General features: G+C 39.8%; 5 protein-coding genes across 8 annotated transcripts; 2 read left to right on the forward strand and 3 right to left on the reverse strand.

Moving 5' to 3' along the window:
- Nucleotides 1-248: 248 nt before the first annotated feature.
- On the forward strand, nt 249-4,276 carry tmem50a (transmembrane protein 50A). Its single transcript, XM_062523045.1, has 7 exons — nt 249-350; nt 1,160-1,271; nt 1,415-1,527; nt 1,608-1,675; nt 1,957-2,049; nt 3,011-3,071; nt 3,216-4,276. Exons 2-7 carry the CDS (start codon nt 1,170-1,172, stop codon nt 3,259-3,261), a joined length of 483 nt encoding a protein of 160 aa, XP_062379029.1. The 5' UTR covers nt 249-350; nt 1,160-1,169; the 3' UTR covers nt 3,262-4,276.
- Nucleotides 4,277-4,423: 147 nt separating this feature from the next.
- On the reverse strand, nt 4,424-7,658 carry rhd (Rh blood group, D antigen). Of its 2 annotated transcripts, XM_062523020.1 has the most exons (10): nt 7,509-7,658; nt 6,811-6,991; nt 6,527-6,677; nt 6,258-6,405; nt 5,776-5,954; nt 5,385-5,522; nt 5,173-5,300; nt 5,009-5,088; nt 4,634-4,707; nt 4,424-4,479 (listed from the first exon to the last, which is right to left on the reverse strand). In XM_062523020.1, the coding sequence occupies exons 1-10, from the start codon at nt 7,639-7,641 to the stop codon at nt 4,453-4,455; spliced, it is 1,239 nt and encodes a 412-aa protein (XP_062379004.1). In that variant the 5' UTR covers nt 7,642-7,658; the 3' UTR covers nt 4,424-4,452. The 2 variants fall into 2 exon arrangements, with proteins under 2 accessions (XP_062379004.1, XP_062379005.1); XM_062523021.1 differs by lacking the exons at nt 4,424-4,479; nt 4,634-4,707 and adding an exon at nt 4,870-4,913.
- A 1,684-nt stretch (nt 7,659-9,342) lies between these two features.
- On the reverse strand, nt 9,343-11,095 carry LOC134067654 (ras-related protein Rab-39A). The gene is made up of 2 exons (XM_062523041.1): nt 10,739-11,095; nt 9,343-10,480 (listed from the first exon to the last, which is right to left on the reverse strand). Exons 1-2 carry the CDS (start codon nt 10,951-10,953, stop codon nt 10,060-10,062), a joined length of 636 nt encoding a protein of 211 aa, XP_062379025.1. The 5' UTR covers nt 10,954-11,095; the 3' UTR covers nt 9,343-10,059.
- A 513-nt stretch (nt 11,096-11,608) lies between these two features.
- On the reverse strand, nt 11,609-18,913 carry LOC134067652 (protein FAM167A-like). 3 transcript variants are annotated; one of them, XM_062523038.1, is made up of 3 exons: nt 18,879-18,913; nt 12,728-13,100; nt 11,609-12,440 (listed from the first exon to the last, which is right to left on the reverse strand). In XM_062523038.1, exons 1-3 carry the CDS (start codon nt 18,884-18,886, stop codon nt 12,177-12,179), a joined length of 645 nt encoding a protein of 214 aa, XP_062379022.1. In that variant the 5' UTR covers nt 18,887-18,913; the 3' UTR covers nt 11,609-12,176. The 3 variants fall into 3 exon arrangements, with proteins under 3 accessions (XP_062379022.1, XP_062379023.1, XP_062379024.1); XM_062523039.1 differs by lacking the exon at nt 18,879-18,913 and adding an exon at nt 16,170-16,244; XM_062523040.1 differs by lacking the exon at nt 18,879-18,913 and adding an exon at nt 15,792-15,815.
- Nucleotides 18,914-20,918: 2,005 nt separating this feature from the next.
- enpp4 (ectonucleotide pyrophosphatase/phosphodiesterase 4) lies at nt 20,919-25,538 on the forward strand. The gene is made up of 4 exons (XM_062523018.1): nt 20,919-21,051; nt 21,910-22,793; nt 23,226-23,396; nt 23,555-25,538. Exons 2-4 carry the CDS (start codon nt 21,953-21,955, stop codon nt 23,923-23,925), a joined length of 1,383 nt encoding a protein of 460 aa, XP_062379002.1. The 5' UTR covers nt 20,919-21,051; nt 21,910-21,952; the 3' UTR covers nt 23,926-25,538.
- Nucleotides 25,539-26,423: the final 885 nt, after the last annotated feature.

The raw sequence follows: 26,423 nt of genomic DNA on the forward strand, positions 1-26,423 counted from the left end.
AAGCTTGTGATCAACAATGTCATCTGACACTCTCACATGACTCATAAACCAGTATATCCTGTTACTTTTTGATGTTACTTGATTCTGATGTTACTTTTGGAAAATACAAAGGCCATTTTTAATGTCTATTAAAAATGTACGAATATGACATTTTCATAACGACAGATGAACCATTAATATTATCATGTCTAGCCTAAAGCATTGGAATATGGCGAATGCCTCCCGCAGTGCTAGAAGCTGCGCAAGTCCTCTGATGTAAATACGGACAGTAATCGATTATGCGCATGCGCCTTTGGACAAGTCAGTCAGTCGGAAATAAGGAGGAAACTGGACCGAAGACGTCTGAATTGGTAATGTTCCGTTGATGTATATTCACAATAAATTCGTGATTACATGCATGGTTGATAAAAAAAAATACCCATATACTTTACTTGAATCATGGTATGCTTTAGAGTAGAGGATAAGCGGGCGTTCCTGGAACGACAAGCTAGGTTAGCCAGGATAACATTAGCTCACAAGAGCTGGCAGCTGACTGCTACTGCTAGCTAGCTTGTTGGAGGAGTAGAGGTTTTTATTCCCTGAACATAATTAGTAGCTTATCGAAATGCCGTATTTTGTCAGGCAACTATAAACATAACTATAAACATTATTGTCCAAACTGTCTGACGAACACAGCCTGTTTTATCTCTTATCCACCAACAGTTGAAGTGAACGTTGATGTTAATCCTTTGTGTGTAGCATCTCATTTTAAGAACCCATTGACACTGCGCAGCACTGAGAGCTACGAAGGTCGAAAAATTCAAATAGTTTTGTCAATAGGGTTTAGCACTCTGGTCCAATGGCAGGTTGTTTTTCAAATAACTTATTCGTGTCTTGGGCTGCAATTTAGAGCTTTAGACAGAAATTAGAAGGTAGAAGTTCCTTGGCATTGTTTTGTTGTAGCAAGCGCCTCAGTGGCCTACATTTCCCAACCATCCACGCGAATAGTTTTTTTTCCATGTAACGTTAACATGTTACCTGTTAAGATGTTTATAGATTTTTGCTTGATTTCGGGGTTAGGATGGTCCTGTTCTCACCTCCATGTCGGGCAAAATAACCTGTTTAAGCACCTTAAATGTGGCTCTGTTTAAATAACAGGTCTGTTTACTTCTGTTCTCAGGTGGTGAATCATGTCAGGCTTTTTGGATGGAATCAGATGTGGCGACTGTGAATGCAATGTGGATTGGGGCGAGAAGAGAAACACAATAGCTTCGATAGCTGCTGGGGTTCTTGTAGGTTCCTCAAGTTTTACCCTTAATTATTTGTAGCTCTATGCATAGAGTTGTTTTTGACAATGGACCTTTTTACAGTTTGAATCTGGATGTCTTGCCGTTGTTTCTGTTTTAGGAAATCAATTGTGTCTTTATGTCTGAAGTTTTTCACAGGATGGTGGATTATCATTGATGCAGCTGTGAAGTATCCAACAGAAGATGACTTTCACCATGCTTACCACACATGTGGAGTCATAGCCACGGTGGCTTTTTTAATGTAAGTCACTGCCGTGATTCACAAGAGAATGTGACTGTGACAAACAAAATTCATTTGCAATGATGATGTTCTTTTTGCAGGATCAATGCTGTCTCCAATGGGCAGGTGAGGGGAGATAGCTACAGTGAAGGATGTCTGGGACAGACAGGTATGTCGCAGTTAAAATGTTTTCCCAGTATGGATCTTGAAGCCGAACTGTTATTGTTTTACTAGTTTTTATCCCTAAGTAACATAATTAAAGACCTCATTGCACTGATCTCTTGCTTATTTAGATTACAAAGAGGGCCAGTCCCAGTTTGTGGTCGATTTAATGTGGCCCTTATCTACCAGTAGTTCACCTTGATACTGCTACCAGATTTCTCCTTAAATATTGATGTGTTTACACCACTAAATGCAATCTACGTAATTCCACTGAATCCATTGTCTTAGGTGCCAGGGTGTGGCTTTTCATCGGCTTCATGCTGGCATTTGGATCCCTCATCGCTTCCATGTGGATCTTGTTCGGAGGGTTCGTTGTCCCCCGTAAGTTTTTACTCTAACTGTTGGCAGTGCTGCCATTACCACCGCATGCATCACACACTGTGTGCAGGGCAGGGCACCAAGGGCCGTAGGAGGCACCAACATTTAGTCAATAGATATAAGTAGCTTTACTTCAAACTGCTTTTCATTTTTCTAAACGTTTACAATGTCAAAATACAGCAACAGCATGTTACATGCAATGTGAACATGGCGCTATCTACCATAGAGGGCACGAGGTCATTTCTTTCTTTTCTTTCTTCCAGTTCCGTTTAATTTATTAATATTAAGTAAAACTAGATGACGAGACGATTATCATTGCCTCAATGCACCGTCAGGTCTCACGTAGCCCAGTTGCAGTCACATGGCAGTATCTACCACAGAGGACACCAATATTTCTTTCTTTAAGTTTTGTTTCATTTAGTAAAAAAATGCTGCCGGGACCATTATCCTTGCCTCAACACACTTGGTGACACAGTTGCAGATAGGCCTAGGCTACCTCTGATAGGTAAAAATGAATGAGAAAGCTAATGGTTAAATACAATAAAGACGCAATAGGGCCACCACAGCATCAACACAACACAGAAGACAGGATAGAGAAATCAGACAGTTAAGAAGAAAGAGTTAGGAGGAGAAGAGAGGGAAATAGATGACACTCACCGTGCCAGAAGGTAGCCTATAAACTCTAGCCTATGACCCTGTAATTTATAAATGCAATATTCGCTACTCTGATGAGGAGAAGCAGAGCACACACCACAAAGCAGTTCTGCTTTGGGTACCCAAATGGTCAGCAGCAGCACTGACTGTTAGCATTGTCCTTTTCATCCTGTTGAATAGTTCTCTTATGGAAGCCCATTTCAACCACTTGGGAAACTTGTTATCTCAAAATGTTTAGTATCGTGTGTTTATCTTGTAGTTTCTTGTGTGAAAATCACATGAATATTATGTTCTTGTTTGTATTCTGCAGAGAAACCCATTGTGTACCCTGGAATTGCAGTTTTTTTCCAAAATGCTTTCATTTTCTTTGGGTAAGTGTTTGGTTGTCTGGTGTGTGTTTGTGGGTGTATTGAACCATATCACCTGAACCAAAGCAATTGACTCTTTTGTAGTGATTTTGATGTCTGTTTGCACCAATCTCATCAATGATCGGTGTCTCTAATGTTCTATTTCAGTGGCCTAGTGTTTAAGTTTGGACGCACTGAAGACTTGTGGCAGTGATAAGCTGTCTTCACTCAGCAGAACTGTTACACACTCCTGCTCCTGCTGGCCTCCTGCCCTTTGATTCAGCCTGACCCCTGGTGTGATGAGACCAGTCAGACCAAAAATTGCAAAATGGACCCCAAAGCTTGGCCGCCAATGGAGAACATTAGCTTGTTGCAGTGTCAAACCTGTCTGATCTCGTCACGACTGTGGTTATAAAAGAAAAATGAAAAAGAATGGAGGCCACAGCCATTTTTTGTATAAGAAACTCCTGCAGGCTTGGGTTACTGTGTGTCTATATCGCATACCGTGGTGTGGCATTCCATTTTTGCTTGGCACAGTCTTCAGCTGTAGCAACACTTAACCAAAACGATATCCTATTAAGAACAGTGGTTTGAGGTTAAAAGTTAAAAACAGTCATGTCAATAAACAGGAGGTGCCCAGAGTTATGATACTAACTAGTACATAATGTCCTTTGTTTTTTATATATACAGAAATATATATATTCCATATGTTTTCAAATACACTACCGGTAAATACAGATTAGTATGAGTTTTATGGTCATGCCACCTAATATTTCAAAGGGAATGTTTTCAAAATCGTTAAAGCTGGAAATTCTGTTCATGGTGTGAGTATAAGTATGTTACAGAACTTGCCCCTCCTGCAAGAAAACATGTGAAATGTACCCTTGGCTAAAACTTGTTTGTGCTGTTGCAGTCCTCTACTCCATATGTGTCCATATCAGCTGATACAGACTGTATATTCTGTAGCTTTCACTTATGCATTATTTATAGAATGGTATGTGGTGGCTTTAGCAAAAACAGTTGCATAATGTAAAAAGCACAATTTGATATGAGGTCCATGTTTTGAGGAAAAATCAACTAATCTTGTGTTAAGCGTTTGATTGGTCTACATCTGATGTTTGGAAAGGAACATGCACTCTTTTATTTTAGTTTTCTTTCTCTAAGATGCCATAATAACGGCTCTTTACATGTCTTACCTGGCAAAACAATAAAAAGCAGATTTGTTATTACACATTGTAAAATTGTCTTCTATGCATATTTTAAAATGGAAAATGAATCTCATATATGTGCTAGTCAAGTACAAGTAAACAAATGAAAAGCAAAAAGTTGTACAATGAAACATGTAATCAATGTATGTTTTTATTGCTTTTTTTCCCCTCAAAGATTTTTCTTTGTTTCCAGCTTGTCATTCGTGTTTTGCCAGATGGGGAAACTGCAAAATATTTCAGTTTTACAGACATTGTTGTTGACATTGAAACATAGTTTATTGTGGTACATACCATAGTGTGTTGTATCAATATGGACATCTGCATGCTGCTATCAAATGTATAACAGAATATGGATAATGTTACAGGTAGTACACTCACTTTCCAGAAGGCCTGGTCATCAAAGCACTTCCTGTCCTGAGGGGGTCTCCAAAGCTTCCATTTTAGGATGATACCTGAAAAAGACAGCCAGCGGTCATAAAGACTTCAGTAGGTGCATGGATCTTCTTGTTGAACTTTATTCTGTAATCTTCTAAACATGGGAAATTGGCTTCAGAAAGTAAAGGTCTTACCACATATTTATTCCAAAAATTCACTAAGCCAGCTGATTCTAATTAGCAGAACTCCTCAAATGGGTGGTTAATCTAATTTCTGAAATGACCTGTTAAGTGCACATGAACCAACAATACTCGGTATGACTTATTCTTTCAGAAACCAGATTTTCCCACCTCTGCTTTTTAAATGATCAGTAAGTACCTGTAATGACTCCCATAGTCAGACTTGAAGCAAGTGTGATGAGGAGAATCAAGATGTGATACACAGTAAACCTCACTGCACTGATGGGTGAAGATTTGAGAATATTGTGTTAGGTACATAAAGGTACAATTACATACAGGAAAGGTTACAGGAATGTTACCTACATTGTTGTGCTGTCAAAGTTTGCAATCTGAAGAAAGAGCCGAACAAACCATCCCAGAATGCCAGGGAGCCCATGCACACTGAGGATGCTGCATGTGTCGTGGCATTTGAACACTATTTCCATTAGGGGCTTAATGGGAGAAAACAACAAAGGTTAGAGTATTTCTACTGATCCATACTCAAATATCGACCCATTTTAAGCAAATTCATGTACCTTAATGTATTGGTGTCCCAAGGTTGACATTATGCCAGCTGATAACCCAACTGCCATGGCAACCCAAGGTTGAGGAAACGTTGACATGGTGCCTCCCACAGCCACCCCACCAGCGAGAATGCAGTTCTGTACATGACGCTGGCAGAACGACACCTGGACCAGTCAGCTACAACTCTTAACACCACTCATAGAACTGTATTGCAAAGTGCTGGTGTAAAGTCACAAAACTCATATTTTGAGTTAGATATTTCAGTCAATTTATACACGTGTCTGTGCAAGCTTTCTTTGATGTGGCTTTCAAAAATGTGATGCCCTCCCTCTTCTCTTTAACTGTAGATGTTGCTCATACAAAGATCCTTTGGACGTTTTAGAAAATTAGTGCCAACCTCACCATGTTGAGTTTCCCTCGAGGGTTGAAAAGAACAGAAAGCGCGATGGCAGTTACAGCAGAGACAGCCATAGCCAGGTATGTACTACAGATGACATTTAAAGGCACTGCAAAATCCATGTCTTTGTTCAGTAAATACGCTGAGTTAAAACTGGGCCAGAATATCCATAGGAAAAGAGTCCCTGAAAAACAAAGATTTAACCAAGAGCTCAACATGAAGAGAAGACATGGCCCATAAAGGCAAACACAAATGCCAAATAGTTACATTATCTTTCAGTCAAAGTCACAGCTGGCACTGACCAGCAGGGTATACTAGTCAGAGCTGGAAATATGCAATGAAAGCTTTCCAACGTATGTGCAGGGTGGTCCTAAATTGTATAGACCTGTTATGTAGCCTATATTGTATAGCATGCCTAAAAGAGGTAAATTGCTCGATACTGTTGCTTTAACAAGATGAAAGGTCTTGCACCTGTATTCTAACTCACCAAAGAAGGAGAATAATGTCATCTTTCGATCAGATTTCTCTTTTTCATGACGAGGTTCAATACCCTTACGATATAGTGTCCAAGATGTCATAATTCCAAAGAATGCCCCATATATGTGGAGGTACATGATGATGTGTTTTAGTTTGACCTGTTAGGACACATGCCATTTCATTATATTCTGCACATCTGTGTCAGTTGTCCAATGCACAAGCCATGTAAAATAAAAATTCAAACAGGGCTTCTAGACTTGACTCAGGTAAATGTTTCACCTTCAGTAAAGTCTGAATTAGCCACTCATTTAGAATGAACCCAGTAACCTCCATCAAAGACATCAAGAGAAGCTGGACAGGATTGGTCTTCCCAATCACAACACCCATGGAAATCAGTGATGAGAATGCACTCATTTCTGCAAGGACCAACCTGGCAACACAAATAGTGGCTTTAACTGCTTGAGATAAAGTATAATGGGGTTTTTTTCAGTTCCTCAAATTAGTTTGTGTGGTCACTTGTATTTGCCCTGTTGTCTTTCTCAGGAGTAGGCACACAGGGATACCTTTCTATGGTGATTCGCCCTGGATATGGTAATTGCAGAAGAACCCGAAACACAATGGCCCACTGCACCGCCAAGGCTGCAACTAGCAAGCTGAAGCCAGTACTGCTGAAGCCGTAACGCACCAGGAAGGTGGACAAGAAGCCAAATCCCATAAAAACCATGACGTGGACATCCTGGAACTCTTGAAACCAAAAGAGAGCACACCTTCAGATGTTTGCAGGTAAGTGACACATTCATACAGTTATTATACAGTTGTCATTTTAAGGATCCCCGGTTTTAGTGAAGAAAAACCTGAACTGCACATGCAACATGACAATTCGAGACTGCCTGTAAAACCTTTATAAACCCTATTATTGGTGAAATCTTCTATTTCGTGAGGCTTGTCATGTGAAGGGAAGCCTATTGGGAAATGGCTTTTTCCAAGCATTGCTCTGCTGGCAAGCATTTGGGCAGAATGGTGAGGCGAGAGCCTGTTAGAAGCTCTTATCAGCTCTAGTCAGCGCTGCATGCAGTCCATCTCCACCCCAACTGTACAATTGTCAAAGCTATTGAACCATCGAGAAAGTCTGTATTTGAACATTGTATATTGGACTGTCTAAACCGTAGCCTATCTTTTTGGAATAAAAAAGGCACATTTACACAGTCAATTAGAAGTAGCCTGGCATAAATACAGATATTGAATCATTTTCTGTACAAACCTGCATAAAATGTAATGGAGAATATGTGTTGAACTTCCACGTAGAATGCAAAAAACAAGATAAATATAGTTTCCAAGAGTAAGGCAACGACAGGGAGTCGTGAGCGTAGACTAGGTGCGTACTGTGGCGCCATTAGTATGTGTGAACTTAACAAATTATAGCACTGACTCTCAGACGAGAACTCACTTTGCACATGAGGCAAAAAGGGGAGTTTCCTCTGGAGAATTTGAACTAATCATATATTACTCTTCACATATTCCTGGTAAAATATGGTTTTCATGGACAGCAAATATTTTGCTCAGCTATTTTCAGCTGATTTATCCCAACTCAATTTTCAATGGGACCAAGTGCCATGTTAGCGAATTCTGTTTACATTTGAATGAAATCCAAAGGAAAGGCAGACAAGATTACAAATAATATTAAAAGTGTATAGGCCTACATTAGAAAGTTCGGGCAAGCCACTGCATTTTGCATTCTTTACTCTTTCATACTTCACATTGTGTAAACCTTAATAATAAAAAAAATACCTCACTAATATATGAAAATGAACAATATATGAATATGACTTTAAACGTGTGGGTATGTCTGAAATTACTTGTAAGAGTGCATCTTCCATTTCACTGCTGAAAACTGAACTAAAATATCCAGTGGTAATTGTTCAATTTATGTACAAATGTGGCTGTAAACGTTCAAAGATTAGCTGCTATTATTAAGGAAGGCCTTTAGATGGCACTGTGTTTCAACAATTTTTAATCAAATGGAAAAGAGACTTCACTTTTTCCTTCCTTTTAAAAATGGTTTGTCTTCACAGAAATCTGTCATGTGCTTGGTATAGAGAATCAATGTTTATTGAATTGCAAGCATTTATCAAAATACTGTCTTATTCCAAGCACTGGGTGTGAAGATCAGACTGTCAATTCTCTTTGAAAAACTACAGTGAAATCACTTAATTGCTCATGAACCAGCATAATCCTCTTACGATGTTGACTTCAAAAGACCTTTTGAAGACCTGCACTTGTCAAGTTATCTCATAAGATCCTTCTTGGTCATCTTTACTCTTAAGTCCACTACTGAGAACCACAATCAAAATATCAGCAGGGTTTATGAACACCTAGAATGTTAGTTTTGCTCATTGACAGATTTTGTGGAATCAGTCAAGTTCATCAGAGCCCGAATAGTTCATCCAGTTTATTCTCCACCTGTGAGTGGTGTGTTTATATATTTTATATATCATACAACAACACACTTCCAGTGTCTGAGAAAGACTAACTCCTCGTCTTCACACGGGGATCATCTTGGAGCTTTGGAAATGGTGATGAGCTAATCAGGGTTCTTACGGGTCATGGAATTTCATGGAATATTAATGTCTATTCCAGACATGGAAAGTTAGGGGATTTGGTCATTTTGGGGGGGAAAGTCATGGACTATCAGGTATTATTCTTTACTGGATTATTTCATGCATTTCATATGGTTCCTACCGTTACCCTACTTGATTTTTTCCTCCACCCATTTATGCCCATCTTGCTCATCAGCAAGATGCAAATTCAGGCCAGATACATATGGGTGTTTTAGCTTTTTAGTCAGTGAAAGTCAGGAAATGTGATTTAACAGTGGGAACCCTGGCCAATAAGACTATGATCAGATTATGCAAAACATGTCATTAGAGATCCAAGAGATCTCTCTGAGTCCCCTTTGTTTTTTTGGGATGATCAATGGTTGAATGATTGCTGGTCTACACCATGATCATACATTTTCTTTCTGGGCAGTCAATCAAAGTGTATACAACAGAATGAACATTTGAGAAAATATAGTCAGTGTGGAGCCTCACAACAGTTTATTAGACACACATCATCCTTCCCATAAAGAATTACTCATGTTTAAATACTGTGCTGGTGTAAAAAGTTACGAGGGAAGAACATCTATTCCCGGGCTAACATTTCCAAGCAAGTTTTGGACCGCTAGGTCTATTTGAGGGAAACATGTCCAACATCAATGAGGCAAACACACTCATCATGTGACCACTCAAGCTCTTCACAGTAAAGTAAAGCAAAGTCCTGAATTGGTGTCAGTTAATCAGTCGCACAGCTTCTGTGCCACTGTTTGTCTGTGTCAAGTGTGAAATGATCACTTCCTCTTCCCATGCCACTGGGTGACCCAGACAGGCAGAAAATAGGTGAAGACATACAAAGGACTGGTTAAGGGAAACTCTAGAGGGGCCCCAATAGGCATGAATGCAGACAGACGAATAAAGGGGGAAAGCAAGCAGTGACAGCTCCTTCCTGCTATGTGCATGTACAGGAAAGCTAATGTGGCACAGAAAGGGATTTTCCACTCTCTAATTGGATGGAAAGTTTGCTCTAGCAACCATTTCCATTCAATCTCCAAATTTGTCTGCTTAATTTTTTGGATTGTTCATTACAAAGTTAAAAGAATGTTTTGAATTTATTAAAAATTGTTAATGTTAGATCTGAGACGGCAAAAATCAGAACCATCGTCTCTATAACAGTTATGAGCTGCATAACTACAGGGAGCTATAGACCTCCATCCATCCTCAGCCACAGTGGCAGCCAGATGGCTTTGTCTTGAGAGGGTTGGTCTGAACAGGTGCTCCAACTGTAAGTCCATACCATCCGTCTCGGATAGAGATTCTGCGTTTCTGGTACTGATTGTAGATCCCCTGGGCCAAAGTCTGAAACGCCAGGCTGACGTTTGTGTTGTCCTTGGAGGAGACTTCCAGATAGCCCACCATGTTGAGCTTCTTAGCCAAGGTCTCTGCTTCCTCTGTGGTGACCTGTCTCTGTACATCCAGGTCACACTTGTGGCCCACCAGCAGGAATATCATAGGGTTGGGTTTGACATAGTCAAGCACTTCCTGTTGCCAGCTGTGGATTCGTTCAAAGGTCTGTCTCTGGGACAGGTCAAATACAAGCAAACAACCAACAGAATTCCTCATGTAGGACTTGGCAATTGACCTGTGTGAGGGCAAGTATCAGTAGATCAATTAATAGAAAGGAAATAAACCTCTCCATGCAGTGAAATGGTCCATTTGTAAATTATTTGAAAATGAAACCAGTCCTATCTGCCATGAGGAATAGTAAATTATGTACTGTATATATTACATTCTTATTACTATACCAAAACATTAATGTTGTTACTGATCTGTGGTGTGATATTATATATATAATCATACAACTTGTATTGTCTGGTGTTTAATATGATTAACAGCTCACCTGAATCTCTCTTGTCCAGCGGTATCCCACAGGAGCAGTTTCACCACAATACCGGGGTCAAAATCCAGATGATGAACTTTAAAATCAATTCCAAGCGGAGACTGCCTTGAGTCATCAAATATGCCTTCAGTGTAGCGATGGAGAAGAGAGGACTTTCCTACTGCTGAGTCCCCAAGAATGACAATCCCAAACCTGAAATTCCATGATACCTCCATTCTGTTGCCAATATGGCTGTATAAAGACCCTAAGCTGTGAAACAGCGTGGTAGGTCAGGGAGATCTTTACTGCCTCGGTTGCATTTTGAAACAACTTTGGTCGAATAAGTTTAGATGTGTCAGTCACCTGAACTTGACTTCAGTAAATCCTCCTCTGACTGAACAAACGAGTTGGATACAAAGACAATTTTGTAATTGTTGTTGAGTCCACACCTAGGTGTGAATGGGTTAGACTGCGCATGTGGGCAGATACAATACTGCATTTGTATGTCATGACAAAGTTGACCATGTCAAAACCGACACTTCTGTCTCTTTACACAGATTGTCAAACAGTGTTTTTGAAATCAGAAATCAACTTTTCAGTGAAACAGTGGTTGACATGGGCATTCCTTTGGCCAGTTCTCAGAAGAGCCCATCCTCATTTGCCTTTGTATGGTGCAGCATTGTTTTGCTAACCTCTTCCTTTTCTTTGTTGCTTGTCAAACAAGAAAGCTCAACCTGTTGGTCCAGCAGGCCTGATTTTTAAAAGTTTTTTACAGAAAGGATTGTCGCATAGCATGACTGTATCGTGATAAGTTACTGTATATGCCAAACGATACCATTATTCTAGACCAACAAGTCAGAAACACATCATGATAAAAAAAAAAAAAAAACATTTCTTTAAAAAATGTTTAATGAATCAGAAGAAATCAGTTAAGTGTCATATTGTTCATACATTCAGAATGGATCAGGGAAACACTTAAGACTTTCTAAATGTTCCATTTAGAGTGTCAAACAAAACACAAATTGTGTTTTTGATTTTAAAAAGTCTCTGAGGTGGATAATGATTCTATGTTGTGGACCAATAAGACAATTCAGTGTTCCTTTGTGTCCAAACATAACCTTCTGTCTCCACTTCAATAATGAAAATGTTCCTCAGTGTACAAAGTCCAGAAAATGTTAGAGATTAACATGAAAATCATTCAAAAACAGGCATTCAGCCTACAAACAAATTCTAAATATCAACTCAAGCAAAGGTGTTGGCTCATCTGTGCCAAAACAATAGCTTTAAACATGAGTAACAAATTCAGAAATAGATTGAACAGAGTCTGACAGCTACAGTATGTGCTCATGTGTATTGCTGCTACCATCTGTGACAGTGAAAACACATTCTTATTTATCCACATTACAGACCAGCCATCCAGCACATCCACCTACTTCTGAAGTGGCTCTCATCCGTTATGTTAGCACAGGGAGAAGCGCCGGGCGTTGATGTTCATCTTGGTGACCCCAATGAGCTTCAGCGGGGCAGACAGCCCAAATCCAGGTGTGATGGGAGAGTCGCAGAGCAGGTCTGACATCTCATCGCGTTCCTCCAGCCCAAAGGTGGCATCGTTCAGCATCTTGCGGTGGAGGTGACAGGTCTGCTCGATCTTCAGCTTGTTAATGTCGCTGCGCAGGCGCATCAGTTGCCGGGCAAGCTGCTGGTCTTGTACTCGCATTTCTGTCTGTGTTAAATGGTGAATTCATTTGATCATTTGTTTTTAATTACCACATTTAGTGTAACACTTTTCACATTAAACTCCCCTCTTCTCAACATGTAATTGTATTTTATAGGGTTTTTAATCATATTACATATATTTTGTATCTGGAAAGTTGGTCTCCATGCTAATACCAATGGCACAGTGGTAGTACATTGCTTGGCTTATTGAATGTCATTGTACATTTTTACATTGTATACTCTGTTTTAACCATTTCTCTTCAGCTACACAACAAAGCAAAAGGTCCTGCTCACCAGCTCTCTCCTCAGCCAGACCAGGGCTTCGTCTATGCTGCTGAACTTCCTGAGACTTGTGAATGGTCTGCAGTCTCCACCTGACCCCAAGCCAGGCCCTGTGTCCCTGTGTCCCCATTGCTTCAGAGATCCTGGAACACAGGTGTCTTTCCCCTGGGTGACAGCCACGCATTCCTCTTTCCCGCTCTGGGCCGTCGGAGCAGGGCCTTCCAGCTGGGCCCTCCACTCCAGGTAAAAGGGCCTTCTGGTGTCCAGCTGCAGCTTCTCCGTCAGAACCTTCAGACGTAACAGGTGGTCATCCTGGCAGAGGCCCACCTTCTCTTTTTGTGAATCTTCCATCATAATGCTTGGGATTCGTTCAATATCCATGACCCTTGATGAGAGATACATTTCAAACACTGGTGGTATGTTTATTTGACACCAAATGTGAGTTACAGATTAGTTCATTAAAATATTTAATATTTTATGTGAGTAAAACATCGATTGACATCAGCCATAATAGCAGTTCTAGAAATAGCATAGTATATTACACTGTAAAGTATGTGAGCAGGCCTAATCTCTGCAGGTTTTTTTAAGCATGTGATAGCTGCTAATTAGATGTTTGCCTGCTTTCTGCTCTGTTCACATTGTGCCTGCATCTAGATGGGTCTAGAATTTTATGTTAGAATGGTTTGGGAGCATATGCCACTGTAGTCCTCTTAAAGGGATATTCCGCCATTTGTGGAATTACGCTCATTTTCCACCTTCCCTCGAGCAAAACAATCGATATTTACCTTGTTCCCGTTCATTCAGCCATTATGTGAGTCTGGCGATACAACTTTTAGCTTCAGCCTAGCATAGATCATTGAATCGGATTAGACCATTAGCTTCTCGCCTGCTAGCTTCATGTTTAAAAGTGACTAATATTTCTGGTAATTTTCCCATTTAAAACGTGTGTCCTCTCAAGTTAGAAAGTGCAATAAGACCAACTGAAAATGAACCCTGCCGTTTTTCTAGGCTGATTTGACATGGAACTACATTCTCATCTGGCGTAATAATCAAGGCAACTTGCAGCTACTGGCACTACTACTGCTTGATGTCTATGGGGACTATTTTCAGATGCTGCGTACGATATCACTGCGCCTATGGTATGTTTGCAAGTTGCCTTGATTATTACGCCAGATGATATATATATATATATATATCAGCCTAGAAAAACGGCAGGTTTCATTTTCAGTTGGTCTTATTGCACTTTCTAACTTGAGAGGAGACACGTTTTAAATGGGAAAATTATCAGAAATCTTAGTCACTTTTAAACATGAAGCTAGCAGGCGAGAAGCTAATGGTCTAATCCGATTCAGTGATCTATGCTAGGCTGAAGCTAAAAGTTGTATCGCCAGACTCACAGAATGGCTGGATGAACGGGAACAAGGTAAATATCGATTGTTTTGCTCGAGGGGAGGTGGAAAATGAGCGTATTTCCAAAAATGGCGGAATATCCCTTTAAGCAGTAAACCCCAAGAGTCTGTATGTTCCAGTGATTTTAGAATAGCTAAGGTGCATGCGTATTCTATTATTTCAGGTAGTGTGTTATTTCATGGGCATGGTTTACGTTAAAATCACTACTGTATAATATTTTTACTATCACATTACACACTGTCCAAAGAGTGAATTTATCACATAAGAATCAGCATTTTCTCATGGAAGTCCTAGTTTGGGGATGTCATTTGTGGGAACAGGCAGTAAAACTAGTTTGGTCAGATGCAGTAAGTTGTTGGGGACTGAAAAACACATGGATTTGGCTATGAGGACTGATGTTGATATTACTCACAGCTATTTTTTTTTTTTTTTAGCCCATAGACTGTATATACAGTCTATGATTTAGCCAGATATGAACACACAGTGTTCGCAATATTGTCTAAGTGTGGGCCCTATGGTGTGAGCATGTGTCACATGTAGGCTACTAGGCCTATCAAAGCCTCGGCTCTGCTGCCTCCTGCTGGGACGCACGCACATTCCAACTGGCCTGCACAGCAAACACTGTGGCTATGTCCGAAACGAAACGCAGCTGCCTACTGCCACGCTGCCTTCACTGCCTTGCGAGTGAGTTGCCGTAGAGGGCAACAAGGCAGCAGCTAAAAACTCTGTTTCGGACAGCCTAGCAAGATATCAACATAGAACGCCGTTGCTATGTTACCAACAGCTGTGCTTTAGCTGCGTTAGCGTAAATCGCTATTAGCATGATAGTCATTGCAAATTAATTGCCACTGATGTGTAATGACCGGACAATTTCTGGAAATGCTTTAAAAACCTGACCAGCCAACGTGGTTCACTTGATAAGACCCCGGGGATGGTGTTGTGGAGGAGAGAAGTCGAAATTTGAAGTATAAACATGCTTAGACGTGTAAACAGACATATCGTGATTTTTGCAAGCTAAATACAAAGAGGTGAATGGAAGCATTTTACCGTTCACTGACATCATAGTTAAATAGAACTTTTGGACGTTTAAGGCAGCATGAAGGATACATCTATGCTGCCTTCAAAACTGGGTAAAACGAAGGTATCTTAGAAGGCAGCGTTTTTGTTTCGGACGTGACACGATGCCTCGCTCCCCTGTAAGATATCTTAGAAGGCAGCATTTTAGCCCGTTTCGGACACAACCTGTGTTAGCCATAGGATGTTAGCTAGCTACAAACACAACTTGGCTTGGTTTAGTTAAGATTATAAATTGTGTTAATGGAGCTAAATCCATATTGAACATTTGAAGCATGTCTTTACATGGTGTTAAAAGGGCCATAAGGAGAATGTTAAAACCTGTTAGACTGTGGCAGACAAAAGTTACTGTAACTGTCCATGGACCTGGTCAAAGGCATTAGCCACCACACTAGCTACATTAGCTAGCATTAGCCATGTTAGCTAACCAAGTTGGTTGCTTAACAACCAAGACACCGAACACCATTATGACATAACTGTAGTCGTAATAACCGTTAAAGATTAATTAAAGATCATACAACAACACATTTGTCCTGCGGTAGGACAATGGTTAGCGGTCCCGACCCAAAATCACAAGGTTACGAGTTCGAACCTGGGGCAACCCGGGTGACCTGTGATGGACGATCATCAGTGTCAGTTGATGCGGACGGTTCGTACCAGTGCCAGTTGATATCCTGCGGTAAGTGGAGGGATATCAACTCAGGGCACTACTGTACTGGGTCGACACAACTAACCATTTTACGGTCATTCAGTATTTTTTGAGGTAGCTGCTAGCAGCTATCATCCAGTCATCTTAATCTTGATTACTTCCGCTTCAACCCTCTGCTTCAGTTTCGTGGTGTTTATCATAGACGGGTGTTATGCTAACACGTTTCTAACACACATATTTCTCACACTATCGAAATATAATTTCCGACCTGACCTGGAGTCACTTCTAAATAAATACCAAGAATAATACATCAAAACTCACTCGAATACCACTATCAAGAAAACATCTCTATCGGAGACACTTCTATTATGCCCACACAGGAAAACAGAGACCGTAGACGGGCTCTGAAAACACTAAAGAAGTGGGCAAGTTTCCGGACAATATCCTGGACAATCTAGCTACTATCGCCCCCTAGTGGGTACATCGACAACCTTTTGTTTAAGATCTCAGCAGACACTTTTGTCCAAGTGATTTGCAATCTAATAATAATAATAGGCCTAATAATAAGAATATTAACTTTAATATTAGTAATAATAACAATTTAATAAAAACAACTGATATACACAATATGGTTTATGTTTATAGCTACTATGATAATATCAAATATCAACAATAAAAATAATGGGCTTTCATGAGCAAAAAACAATGTAATAGAAGTTTCTGGACAATCTTGCATTATCGCCTGGGTAGGCTACACAGACAACCTTTCCCCCTCTTTTTTTTCAAGTAGGCTAGTTTGTTCACTCAAGGCTATAGGCCTACATCTTATATTAGTCTAGCTGTCATATCAGTGGCAAGTAACGCATGTTTGTCACCTATATGGGTTTACAAAAAATCTATATTTATATTTATATTATATGATCATGTTTGTGATGCTTTTGTCCAAAGCGACTTGCAGTAGGTCTACTCTAATGTCAATAACTGAAACAATTTAATAAATAGGCTAACTTATGCATCATATACAAAATACTGTATACTGTTTCTGTTTATATTTATGGTATATGGCAGACACTTTCATTCAATGTGATTAACATGACCACTACATTGTTGGTTAAATATAGCAGTTTAAAGGAAAGCCAGAAAGCCAACATTATGCCAGTTTGGAAATAACCATGGCAAGCACAAGAAGTTGTGTGGGAAATTGTGTTAGATACCTCATAGATTCTTAACCACCGCGGTTGCTCGTATTATGCTGCCATTATTATACTCTTCAGTGACAGAAACATGAACTCACATCTTTCCTATATGCTGACTGTGATGGGCAGTGTAGAACTATGCAGAACTATGTAGGAAGGTGGAGCCAGGCTAGAAGTTACAGTATGTACATGACAAAATCAAGACAAAATCAAAATCAGGCTACACAAGAACTGACAGTTGCCATGAGTAATGTATGTAACTGGTGGGAAAACACTGATATCCCAACATTCTGGTGTGGGGAGTTAGCTTGAGGTTGTGTATGAATTAAAATACTCATCTGATTCACAACTGACTCACAAAAAAAAAACCCTGTTTAACCTGCCCAATTTTAGACATATAAGAAACAACTTAACTTTTGAAGCAGATTATACAGTTGTGCATTTTTCATTAATTTACATATGCTAAAGTTGACTAAAAATTAAAAAATCGTTTGGAAATTGATCTTAATGCCTTAGGCCTACAAAAAATGAGGGGAAATCCAACCTTTAAGCACCCCAATTTCCATTGAGAAGGAATAATGTATCGTAAATAAATATTCTTCCTTAAAATACAGGGGTCATATATATAGGTCTCCTTTTGTTAAAAAAAAATAAATAAATAGAATATATACTTTTTTGATCCTGTGAGGGAAATTTCCATAGAGGCAGATTTTTAAAGGCCAGTTATTTCATGGATCCATGGATTTCATGGAACCATGCCAAGAACATTCCACTATAATTTTTCAGAAAATCAGAAGATTTTGTATTAACATTTTTAGGTCAACTTTAGCATGTGTATGTAAATTAATGACCACAACTTTAATGCAATGATCTTGTCATATTACTTATTGCACAATAAGTTGTGTGCATGTTGGCTTGTAAGTAAAGCCAATTGAAACAGCATAGCATGCCTTTGGACAAGTTGTATGTAGAGCATCTCAAACCTGGAATGCAATAATACACTGTACCGAACATCTAAAAAATGATTACTGGAAAATGTATTCTTATAGGGACCATCAACCTGCAAGGGACTAAAGATGGAAATTAGCCACTGGCTAAAATCTTATTTAGGCTACAATTTAATGTTTATTAATATGTGAATTTGTCAAAGTTTCCTCAGTGGAATATCTTGACAAACCTTCAAAGGGATGCAAATGGAAGGATGACCTTCAATCAAATTCAACATCCAATACCCACAACGCATCCAGTCATTGTAAACATGCTCACTATCAAACAATAAAATAAGTTAATGTTGGAGTCTGACAGCATGCACACAAGATAGCTCCCTACTGTACCAAGTGCTAGTCAAATGGTGACATCAGTTACATGTTGCTATATTTCATGGCTTTCTTAATATTGTCTGTTGGAAAATATAAAAAGTTGCATATTATCACCAACACCTGCTGATAGTGTGCAATTGATGTGTTTCTTACCCGAACTAGTGCACACATGCGATGACCAAACAGTACCAGATTTTGTTGGTTATAACTCACTTCATAACCACATTTTAATAACTTCCTTATTCCATGGAAAAGCAGCACATAGCCAATAAAACTATATCTACAATTGTCATTTGGTTTATGGTTGTTCCTGGATAGCCAACACCCATCAGAATCATCTTGCCTTGCTTGCATCCGTACTTCTTTGCTATACCTTGAATAGCAATTCACTTTAAATATGTAAGTAGATTCATCATTATAGAGATTCATCATTATAGAGCAATCCACAGAGCAGAATCCACATTTGCTTTGTTAGTGTCATGTTTTGGCAAAGGAAGACATAAGCAGACACTTACCGGGACATGTGTGACTCCTATAACCCAGCCTTAAGCCTTTGCAGGAGCCGCATCGCAAGCTCTCTGACTCAGAGCTTTCATCTGGGATTTGTAGTGGAAAGGGGTGTGGTGTCAGAGAAGGGGCGTTGCCTAGACACCATTGAGGAATTTCTGGCAGGTCTTTATTCTCTCCGGAACTCCTCAATGCTCATCATAGGGTGCAAATCAGGACAACATGCAAACTTCATGTGAGCCTCATTTGAATGGCTGTGGCTATGTCTCACTCTATAAACATTTAATAAATAACAATATGGTAACTTTAATCATCCTGAGGGAATTAGGTGAGCCAGGGAAATAAATGAGATCCACAATCATGCCAGCAGGTGGAAAATTGCATTTGAGAAATGATAATACAGACATGCAGCCTCCTTTGGCATATGTTCCATTTTTATTCACAATGCATACCCTGAAACCATCCAGTTTACATGCTGTGCCATTATGAACTAAAAATAAGTGTGTGTTTGTTTTGCAGCATTATCGAAGTTGGTTTGAATATAAAAAAATACGTTTTGTCAAACTGTTTTGTCAAAAGTCAAATCAAAAGAGTTTGTTAAATAGCCTAAACATATGAGGAGTTCAGATGCAAAAGCCTCTAAATCCACTTTTGTCAAAAACCCTTCATATATATTTTTACAAAATCTTGCCAACTAGCCAGAATTATCCCACATCATTTTTATTAGCAAAAATGAAGCAAAAATGATCGACTGTTCATTTTGTCCAATGGAAGTAAAGCATGACAACCTTATGAATAGGATGAATTAGTGCCCTATATAGGGCACTAGGATGAATTGGTCTGACCTGACCCCTGGTGGACAAAGGCGAGCCTTGCCCTGAAGGCCATTTGCAATTTTTTATAATTCAAAAAAGCTCACAGTTGTATGACACTGACATAGTTACTTCTACTTATTCTGTCCTCTGGTTTGAAGCCAAACTTAAGCATAGGCTGTGTTTCGATAAGTAAACAAATAAAGTCATAGGTCCAGACTCAGCCCATTTTCACAATGAAAGGAACATAATAATAATAATAATAATAATAATAATAATAATAATACATTTTATTTCATGACACCCAAGGTCACTTCACAATGGTTGTGAAATCATCACATACAAATAAAAAAGAAAACAAAGAAAAATAAAATTTCAAGTCAGTCAGTCAGTCAGTCCATAAGCTTTCTTGAAGAATTACGTTTTCGGTCTACTTTTAAAGTCAGTAATTGAGTCAGAGTGTCTGATGTAGTCTGGCAGTGAATTCTACAGCTTGTGGGCAATAGCTGAAAGCCCTCTCTCCCAGGGTGCTGAGGTTCACGTCAGGGACACGTAGTAGGCCTGCTGAGGAGGATCTCAGAGGGCGGGCAGGAGTGTAAACTTCCAGGAGGCCAGTGAGGTATGGGTGTTGTTGTGTAAGGACTTGTAATGCCAGGAGCAGGACCTTGAAATTGATTCTGTAAGCAACTGGAAGCCGCATAAGCAATGGTGTTATATAGTTGGTGGATTTGGAGCATGTTATGAATGCAAGGATGCAACTGATTGCCTCCATCAGAGTTGATGAGGAAAAGGATGTCTATCTCTGATGGTGGGTAGGCCTATGGCATGACACTTTGACAGAGCTATTTAACATTAGCCTAATCATATAAGGATGTAGGCTATATTCAAATCATATGCATGTGACAAATAAACATCCTTCCTTGTATGAACTTTCTGTGTTGAGGGATTAATAAAAAATATATATATTGCCTATCTTAGTTGAGATTGAAGTTCAGTAGCCAAGAAAACAAATACGACAAGTGATTGTTGTCAATAATACACAGAAAGATCGGCTATATTTACATAACTATTTTTACTCTTTATCCTAGTCAGATGTCCTGTCTGTAAGATGATAACTTTCTGCACCTGAGCCTTGGGAACCGCCTATCTCTATTTCAAGCACTACTATTGGTTAATTCAGCTGCTTCCTCGTGTCTATCAAGACGTCTACGTCATACAATAAGACAAATTGAGGAAGTTGTAGCAATGACGTGAAATTCATTCGGCATCGAAATGTCAGGCTAATCGCTGGTATTTAGCTGGTGATCTATAAGCTACTCGTTTGAAAAACGAGTAAATGCTGTTGCTGTTTAACCAGAGACAGTAAAGGGTAAGTGTAGTCGCGTTAGTGTTAATCGTCCTGGTATTGTGCAGTAGGTTTGGCAAACGTTTGTTTAGGGGCCTAACGTTAATGTCATGTTCAATGTGCATTTCCTCATTGGTAACGTTACAGCAACAACAGTGTAATTTAATTAACGTTTCTGTGGCATTTGTAAATTATGCGTCGACCATTGTGTACCAACCATCTTCAGTTTCTTATTCGGTCGTTGCATGTCTTTAGTTGGGTTAAGAGAACTTTGAGGTGGTTCTTCCGTTTTCCTTGAAATAGATCTAGCTAGCCAAACGTTCAGTCAGAATTGTGTTGCACCTGTTTGTTGTTCCGTAAGTTAACCTGGTTCGTTGGCAAGCCGTGTAAGATACTGTGACTCAAATGTAAAGGCTGTTATGCAATTTAGTTTGTTGCCTCTGCAGATCTTCTTGACTAAACCCATATAATGTGATTAAGTTCATATCGCTCGCTGTAATTTCATTAAGCAGAACTGAGTTGTTGATGAGCAGTTGCAATGAATTCTTGCGGTTTTTTTCTTAAAATATTTGTTACACAGTTGTCGAGTAACGTTAGGCCTACGAGTAGCTTCCTGAATTTGGCCAAATTATCAAACTGATGTTGCACATAGCCTACCTACAGTAGCCTATACATTTGAGGCACTCAGGAGGCAGTTGTTAAAATGTCTGGTTGTTCAGTCATTGTGACAACTTCAAATCTTATTGAGTTACCCTCCTCCTGAGTGTCCCAGATTTGGTAATCAATGCTCAACCATGACCGTTAAACCGTAATTTCTTTCTTGATATTGGCAAAATGTTAGGTTCTTCACTGGCCTTACCTCCCACCTGTCTATATTTTTAGAGTTGTTGAGGGCGACTGCCTCAGTCTCCCACGCGCACACAGGATGTTGATTCATCAACTGCTTTGGTTAGCTGTCTGCTGTGGATTCGCTGCTTCAGAGCACAGAGGAAATGACACGGACAAGCAGTCCACACCAGTGACCCATCCCTTACTGCTTGTATCCTTTGATGGTTTCCGGGCAGACTATTTTAAGATGTATCCCTTTCCACACTTTCAAAAATTTGTCTCTGATGGTGTTCGTGTGGGCTACCTCACTAATATCTTCACAACAAAAACATTTCCCAACCATTACAGCCTGGTCACTGGCTTGTATGCTGAGAGCCATGGCATTCTGGCCAGTCGAATGTATGATCCACAGACCAATAAGACCTTCACCTTGGGAGACACCGATCCCTCCTGGTGGGAGGAAGCCACACCTATCTGGGTGTCTGTGCAGAACAATGGCTATAAGTCAGCTGCTGCCATGTGGCCGGGGTCCGACCTGAAGATCCAGAACAGCACAGCGACCCATTTCTTCCCCTACAGCCCCAAAGTGACTTTCCAAGAGAGGCTCGGAAACCTAACCAAGTGGATGAAAGATGACTCGGATGTTAAGTTTGCTGCTCTCTATTGGGAGGAACCGGACCGGACAGGCCACAAGTACGGCCCAGACAACACTGTAGAGATGGTCAAGACCTTGAAAGAGGTGGACGACCACATAGGCCTGCTTATGGAACAGCTCCAGCAGGCCGACCTTTGGGGGAAGATTAACGTCATTCTGACCAGTGATCACGGCATGGCTCAGTGTTCTGAAGAGCGGCTCATCAAGCTGGACGACTGCCTCAACCGGACCGACTACTTAGTGGTGGACCTCACCCCTGTAGCTGCCATCATGCCTGTTAACAGTAAGTTCCACTACATATGTAAGCACATTTCCAACACAACACAGACACTTTAGGCTACCATTTTGAAGGAAAATTGGTAATCAACAAAGGGTCTCCTCATTGGCTTTGGGCCTTTATTCAAAATGCCAAAATGCGTGGAAGCTTATTCCATCTAAACCTGTGTCCATCTAAAATGTGTCCACACACTAAGCCATTACAAAACTGCTCTGGTGACTTAAAGGTTAACTGTCAACTGTCTTACCAGCGGAGATCCTTCTTCAAGAGTTGTTCCGCATGTCAACACATTGCATGAAAACCACAAACTAAGTCGCCGTTGACAAAATACTAGCATGTGCACTTATTGCTGCTGTTTATGCCTCTGCGCTGGTAATAGCCGTAGCCAGAGTATTCAAAACATCCCAACGCAACTCTCATTTAAAAAAATCTTCATAGATGTTTCTAGGGTCTTCAATCTGCTGAACAAGTGCCACCCTCATATGAAGGTCTATATGAAGGCAAACATACCAGAGAGATTGCACTACAAGTACAATGAAAGAATTCAGCCCATCATTCTCGTGGCCGAAGAAGGATGGACCATTGTTCAGAATGGCTCGCTCCCTCGACGTAAGCTTCTCACTGCTTACTGCAGTTTTGCCATTAACCGTTTGTATCCTTCAGATATCAAAAATCTGGAATGACCTTATAAGAGAACTTTGTATAGTTAAAAAGGTTATGAACAACAGTCTATTCACACTGTGTTTGCTAATGTCTTTTTATTACAGTTGGTGACCATGGCTATGACAACTCCCTTCCAAGCATGCACCCTTTTCTGGCAGCTCATGGTCCTGCTTTCCGGAAAGGTTATCACTTGTCTAACTTCAACAGCATAGACATTTACCCGTTAATGTGTCATCTTTTGGGCATCCCAGCTATGCCCAACAACGGCAGCTTTGTCAAAGTTCGCTGCATTCTCGAAAGTGAGACGTGCGCAGACCTCGCAGTGACGGTGGGCATTGTGATTGGAGTCCTCATAGTGCTCACCACACTGACCTGCCTCTTCAGGCTGATGAAGAGCAGAGGACCTTCTCCCTCTCGGCCCTTCGCTCGTCTTGAGCTACAGGATGATGACGATGATGATCCCCTACTCGACTGATGCACTTTTTCTTTTTTTTCAACCCATGATTTCAACCTAGGTTTTGTACGTATGTCTGACACCATTCATACCAGGCTGCTGACTTGCCGTATTGTCAGGTCAAATTGATGTACCCCATGACCAGGGCCAGTTAGCCAGGTATTAAGATTCAAATGCAATGACGTCACTTCAGTATATGCAGGGTAGTGCAACTTTGCTCACTTTTAGTGCACAAAACAGCTAGGACTTGTGGATATTATAATATTCTGTTATTCCACTTGTAAACAAATATTTAGTGTTCATTTAGTGTCAACCAGTAAGTTTGTGTTGCATCTCACAAGCAATAACTTGGCAGAGGTTAATTCCTTTAAACCAGACTATGGATTGTTCTGAGTTTTTCTAGTCATTGACATAAATGGAGTTTAAGCTACTTTGTTCCAGGGAAACGCTTGGAATGCTCAAGGATAAAATTTCACTCCAACCAGAGACTTTAAGAAGGGCCTAAGTGGAAATAATTATTGTATAATATAACAATATATTTTAGACTCTTCCAGTTCTTTTCTACGTATGTAAAGTTTTCGCTATGCTGCTAAAGATTGCTAATGAGGAATACTGTGGGAGGCTATTCATGTTTGGTTTGTTGGTCTCCAGAAAAGTTAAGTGCAGCTGAGCCATTTTTTCCCTTTTTGCACTGTTGTATTTTTAAGAAGCTATGCTTCAGTTGCTGTCTGCTGAAACGTGGAAACTCCCAAAGACAAGGTGTCCCGTAATTGGAACGATCGCTTTAATATTGTTGGTTGCTTGTAGACACTGGAATTACTTGAAATATTTTTTGGCCAGATATGTGCTAGTATTGGTACAATAGCAATGTCGGTGTCTGTTACAATATTACAAGGTCTAAGCAAATTTGAAAGAAAATATTTTAAGCAGAGATAAGGGCATGAACTGTTCAGAATTAGTTTTTTTTATTTGGAAAAAAGTTCTGTATTTATATTTCCAGGTGATTCGAGTTGTAAATGAGACAGCACACATTCATTTCCTTGAACATTTGAAGTTTTGCCTGAAAATGTCACTGGTCACTGTTAATATAATGTATGGAAATACCCTCTTAATCACACCTTAATAATATTGACAGGCTTTTTAGGACATTATTGTGCACTTCTCATTTCAGGCATGTGGAAGTTCTTATCCACACCTTGTAGAAATACTATATCAGGAAAATATTTGTTCTTTATTTAAGTCTAATCTATGTTTGCTTTAATGTGATAAAATGAAAAGGGGCATCTATGTAAGGAATGTTCTGCAGTGTTCTTAGTGAGCATTTAAATTTTGTTCTTCTGTCAGAATATATTATCTACCTGCACTATTTGTTACTCCCTTCCAATGGTACGATACTCTTGCACAATTTCACAAGTAATGTTAAAGCTTACACCAGAATATTGGTTTATCTGACATGTTTCTGTATTGTGGCCAGGGTCATGACTCCACATTGTAAACTATAAAGACTTATTTTCATATAGGAGACAGAAATAGTGCTTTAAGTTAAGGAAAGCCTGACTAGGCATGAGGTCAATAAAAGCTTTTTTATATAAAAATTTAAAAAAATTACTTGCACTTATTACCACTTAAGCTTTATAGCCTCCACCCAGAAGTAAGCAATGTTGCTTCAAGAACACTTTTCTTGAAGGACGAATTGTACATATTTAGGATATGATTTACCTTTGTACTTTGTACTACCCTGCTTTTTTAGTGATGGTAAAATCACCCATCATCATCGAGGCAATTGCCATGTGTGGGCGGTCTGCAAAGACAGGTATCGAACTTGATGCTGTTTGCATGCCTTGCGTCAGGTTGTCTGACCTCAGTTATTGCAGATCCACTACTGTGGATGTTTTGTCCAGGATACCATTGTGTAGGAGCTCAGATCGCTTGTAAGTGATCACCATTGTAGCCTAGCTCAGTGAGCAGGAGATAGGGAGCCTTGGGTTGGTGCTTAATCCATGGAGGTATTATATCGACAAAGATCCTTGATTTACTCTGCTTCAACCCTCTCTTATGTAGACCTGGAGAGTACAAAGAAGTACTATCAGCTGTGGATTGCCTAATATGACATCAAGAATGCTTCAAGGAAGGTTTAGTACGAATGTTAACTGGGACTCTAATGAGATTAACTGATTTGATTTTGGAGGGCAACAGTCAAAGTTAAAGGTCACTGTCCACATGTGCTGTAAGAAAGTGTTTGCCCCCCTTCCCGAATTGTTCTATTTTTTGCAATTGTACACACTTTGTTTCAGATCATCCAACTAATTTTAATATAAGTCGAAGAAAATGAGAGTAAACATGAAATACACATTTTAAATGATTATTCTTTCACATAAATATACGGGCATTTGTGGATGGGCGTTTTTGAGTGGTAACCTAACCAGGTACCACCAGAAATTTTTGGAGGTGCAAACAAGCGCATCGCCATGGAAATCTCATAATTCTCTAACATCTTTTTGTTAAAAGATAATCCATGA

This window comes from Sardina pilchardus, chromosome 20 (assembly GCF_963854185.1).
Source record: "Sardina pilchardus chromosome 20, fSarPil1.1, whole genome shotgun sequence".
Lineage (NCBI taxonomy): Eukaryota > Metazoa > Chordata > Actinopteri > Clupeiformes > Clupeidae > Sardina > Sardina pilchardus.

What these genes read in the sequence shown, in the direction of transcription:
- LOC134067654 (XM_062523041.1), bottom strand. Translation starts at nt 10,953, where the DNA reads ATGGAGGTATCATGGAATTTCAGGTTTGGGATTGTCATTCTTGGGGAC. An exon ending in GCTGGACAAGAGAGATTCAG is followed by an intron (nt 10,481 to 10,738) that starts GTGAGCTGTTAA and finishes GCCCTCACACAG; the next exon opens with GTCAATTGCCAAGTCCTACA.
- rhd (XM_062523020.1), bottom strand. Translation starts at nt 7,641, where the DNA reads ATGGCGCCACAGTACGCACCTAGTCTACGCTCACGACTCCCTGTCGTT. An exon ending in TGGGACACCAATACATTAAG is followed by an intron (nt 5,301 to 5,384) that starts GTACATGAATTT and finishes TCTCCCATTAAG; the next exon opens with CCCCTAATGGAAATAGTGTT. An exon ending in AACTTTGACAGCACAACAAT is followed by an intron (nt 5,089 to 5,172) that starts GTAGGTAACATT and finishes TTCACCCATCAG; the next exon opens with TGCAGTGAGGTTTACTGTGT.
- enpp4 (XM_062523018.1), top strand. Translation starts at nt 21,953, where the DNA reads ATGTTGATTCATCAACTGCTTTGGTTAGCTGTCTGCTGTGGATTCGCT. An exon ending in TGCCATCATGCCTGTTAACA is followed by an intron (nt 22,794 to 23,225) that starts GTAAGTTCCACT and finishes AAATCTTCATAG; the next exon opens with ATGTTTCTAGGGTCTTCAAT. An exon ending in GAATGGCTCGCTCCCTCGAC is followed by an intron (nt 23,397 to 23,554) that starts GTAAGCTTCTCA and finishes TTTTTATTACAG; the next exon opens with TTGGTGACCATGGCTATGAC.
- tmem50a (XM_062523045.1), top strand. Translation starts at nt 1,170, where the DNA reads ATGTCAGGCTTTTTGGATGGAATCAGATGTGGCGACTGTGAATGCAAT. An exon ending in CGATAGCTGCTGGGGTTCTT is followed by an intron (nt 1,272 to 1,414) that starts GTAGGTTCCTCA and finishes TTATGTCTGAAG; the next exon opens with TTTTTCACAGGATGGTGGAT. An exon ending in CGGAGGGTTCGTTGTCCCCC is followed by an intron (nt 2,050 to 3,010) that starts GTAAGTTTTTAC and finishes TGTATTCTGCAG; the next exon opens with AGAAACCCATTGTGTACCCT.
- LOC134067652 (XM_062523038.1), bottom strand. An exon ending in TCTGGCTGAGGAGAGAGCTG is followed by an intron (nt 12,441 to 12,727) that starts GTGAGCAGGACC and finishes CATTTAACACAG; the next exon opens with ACAGAAATGCGAGTACAAGA.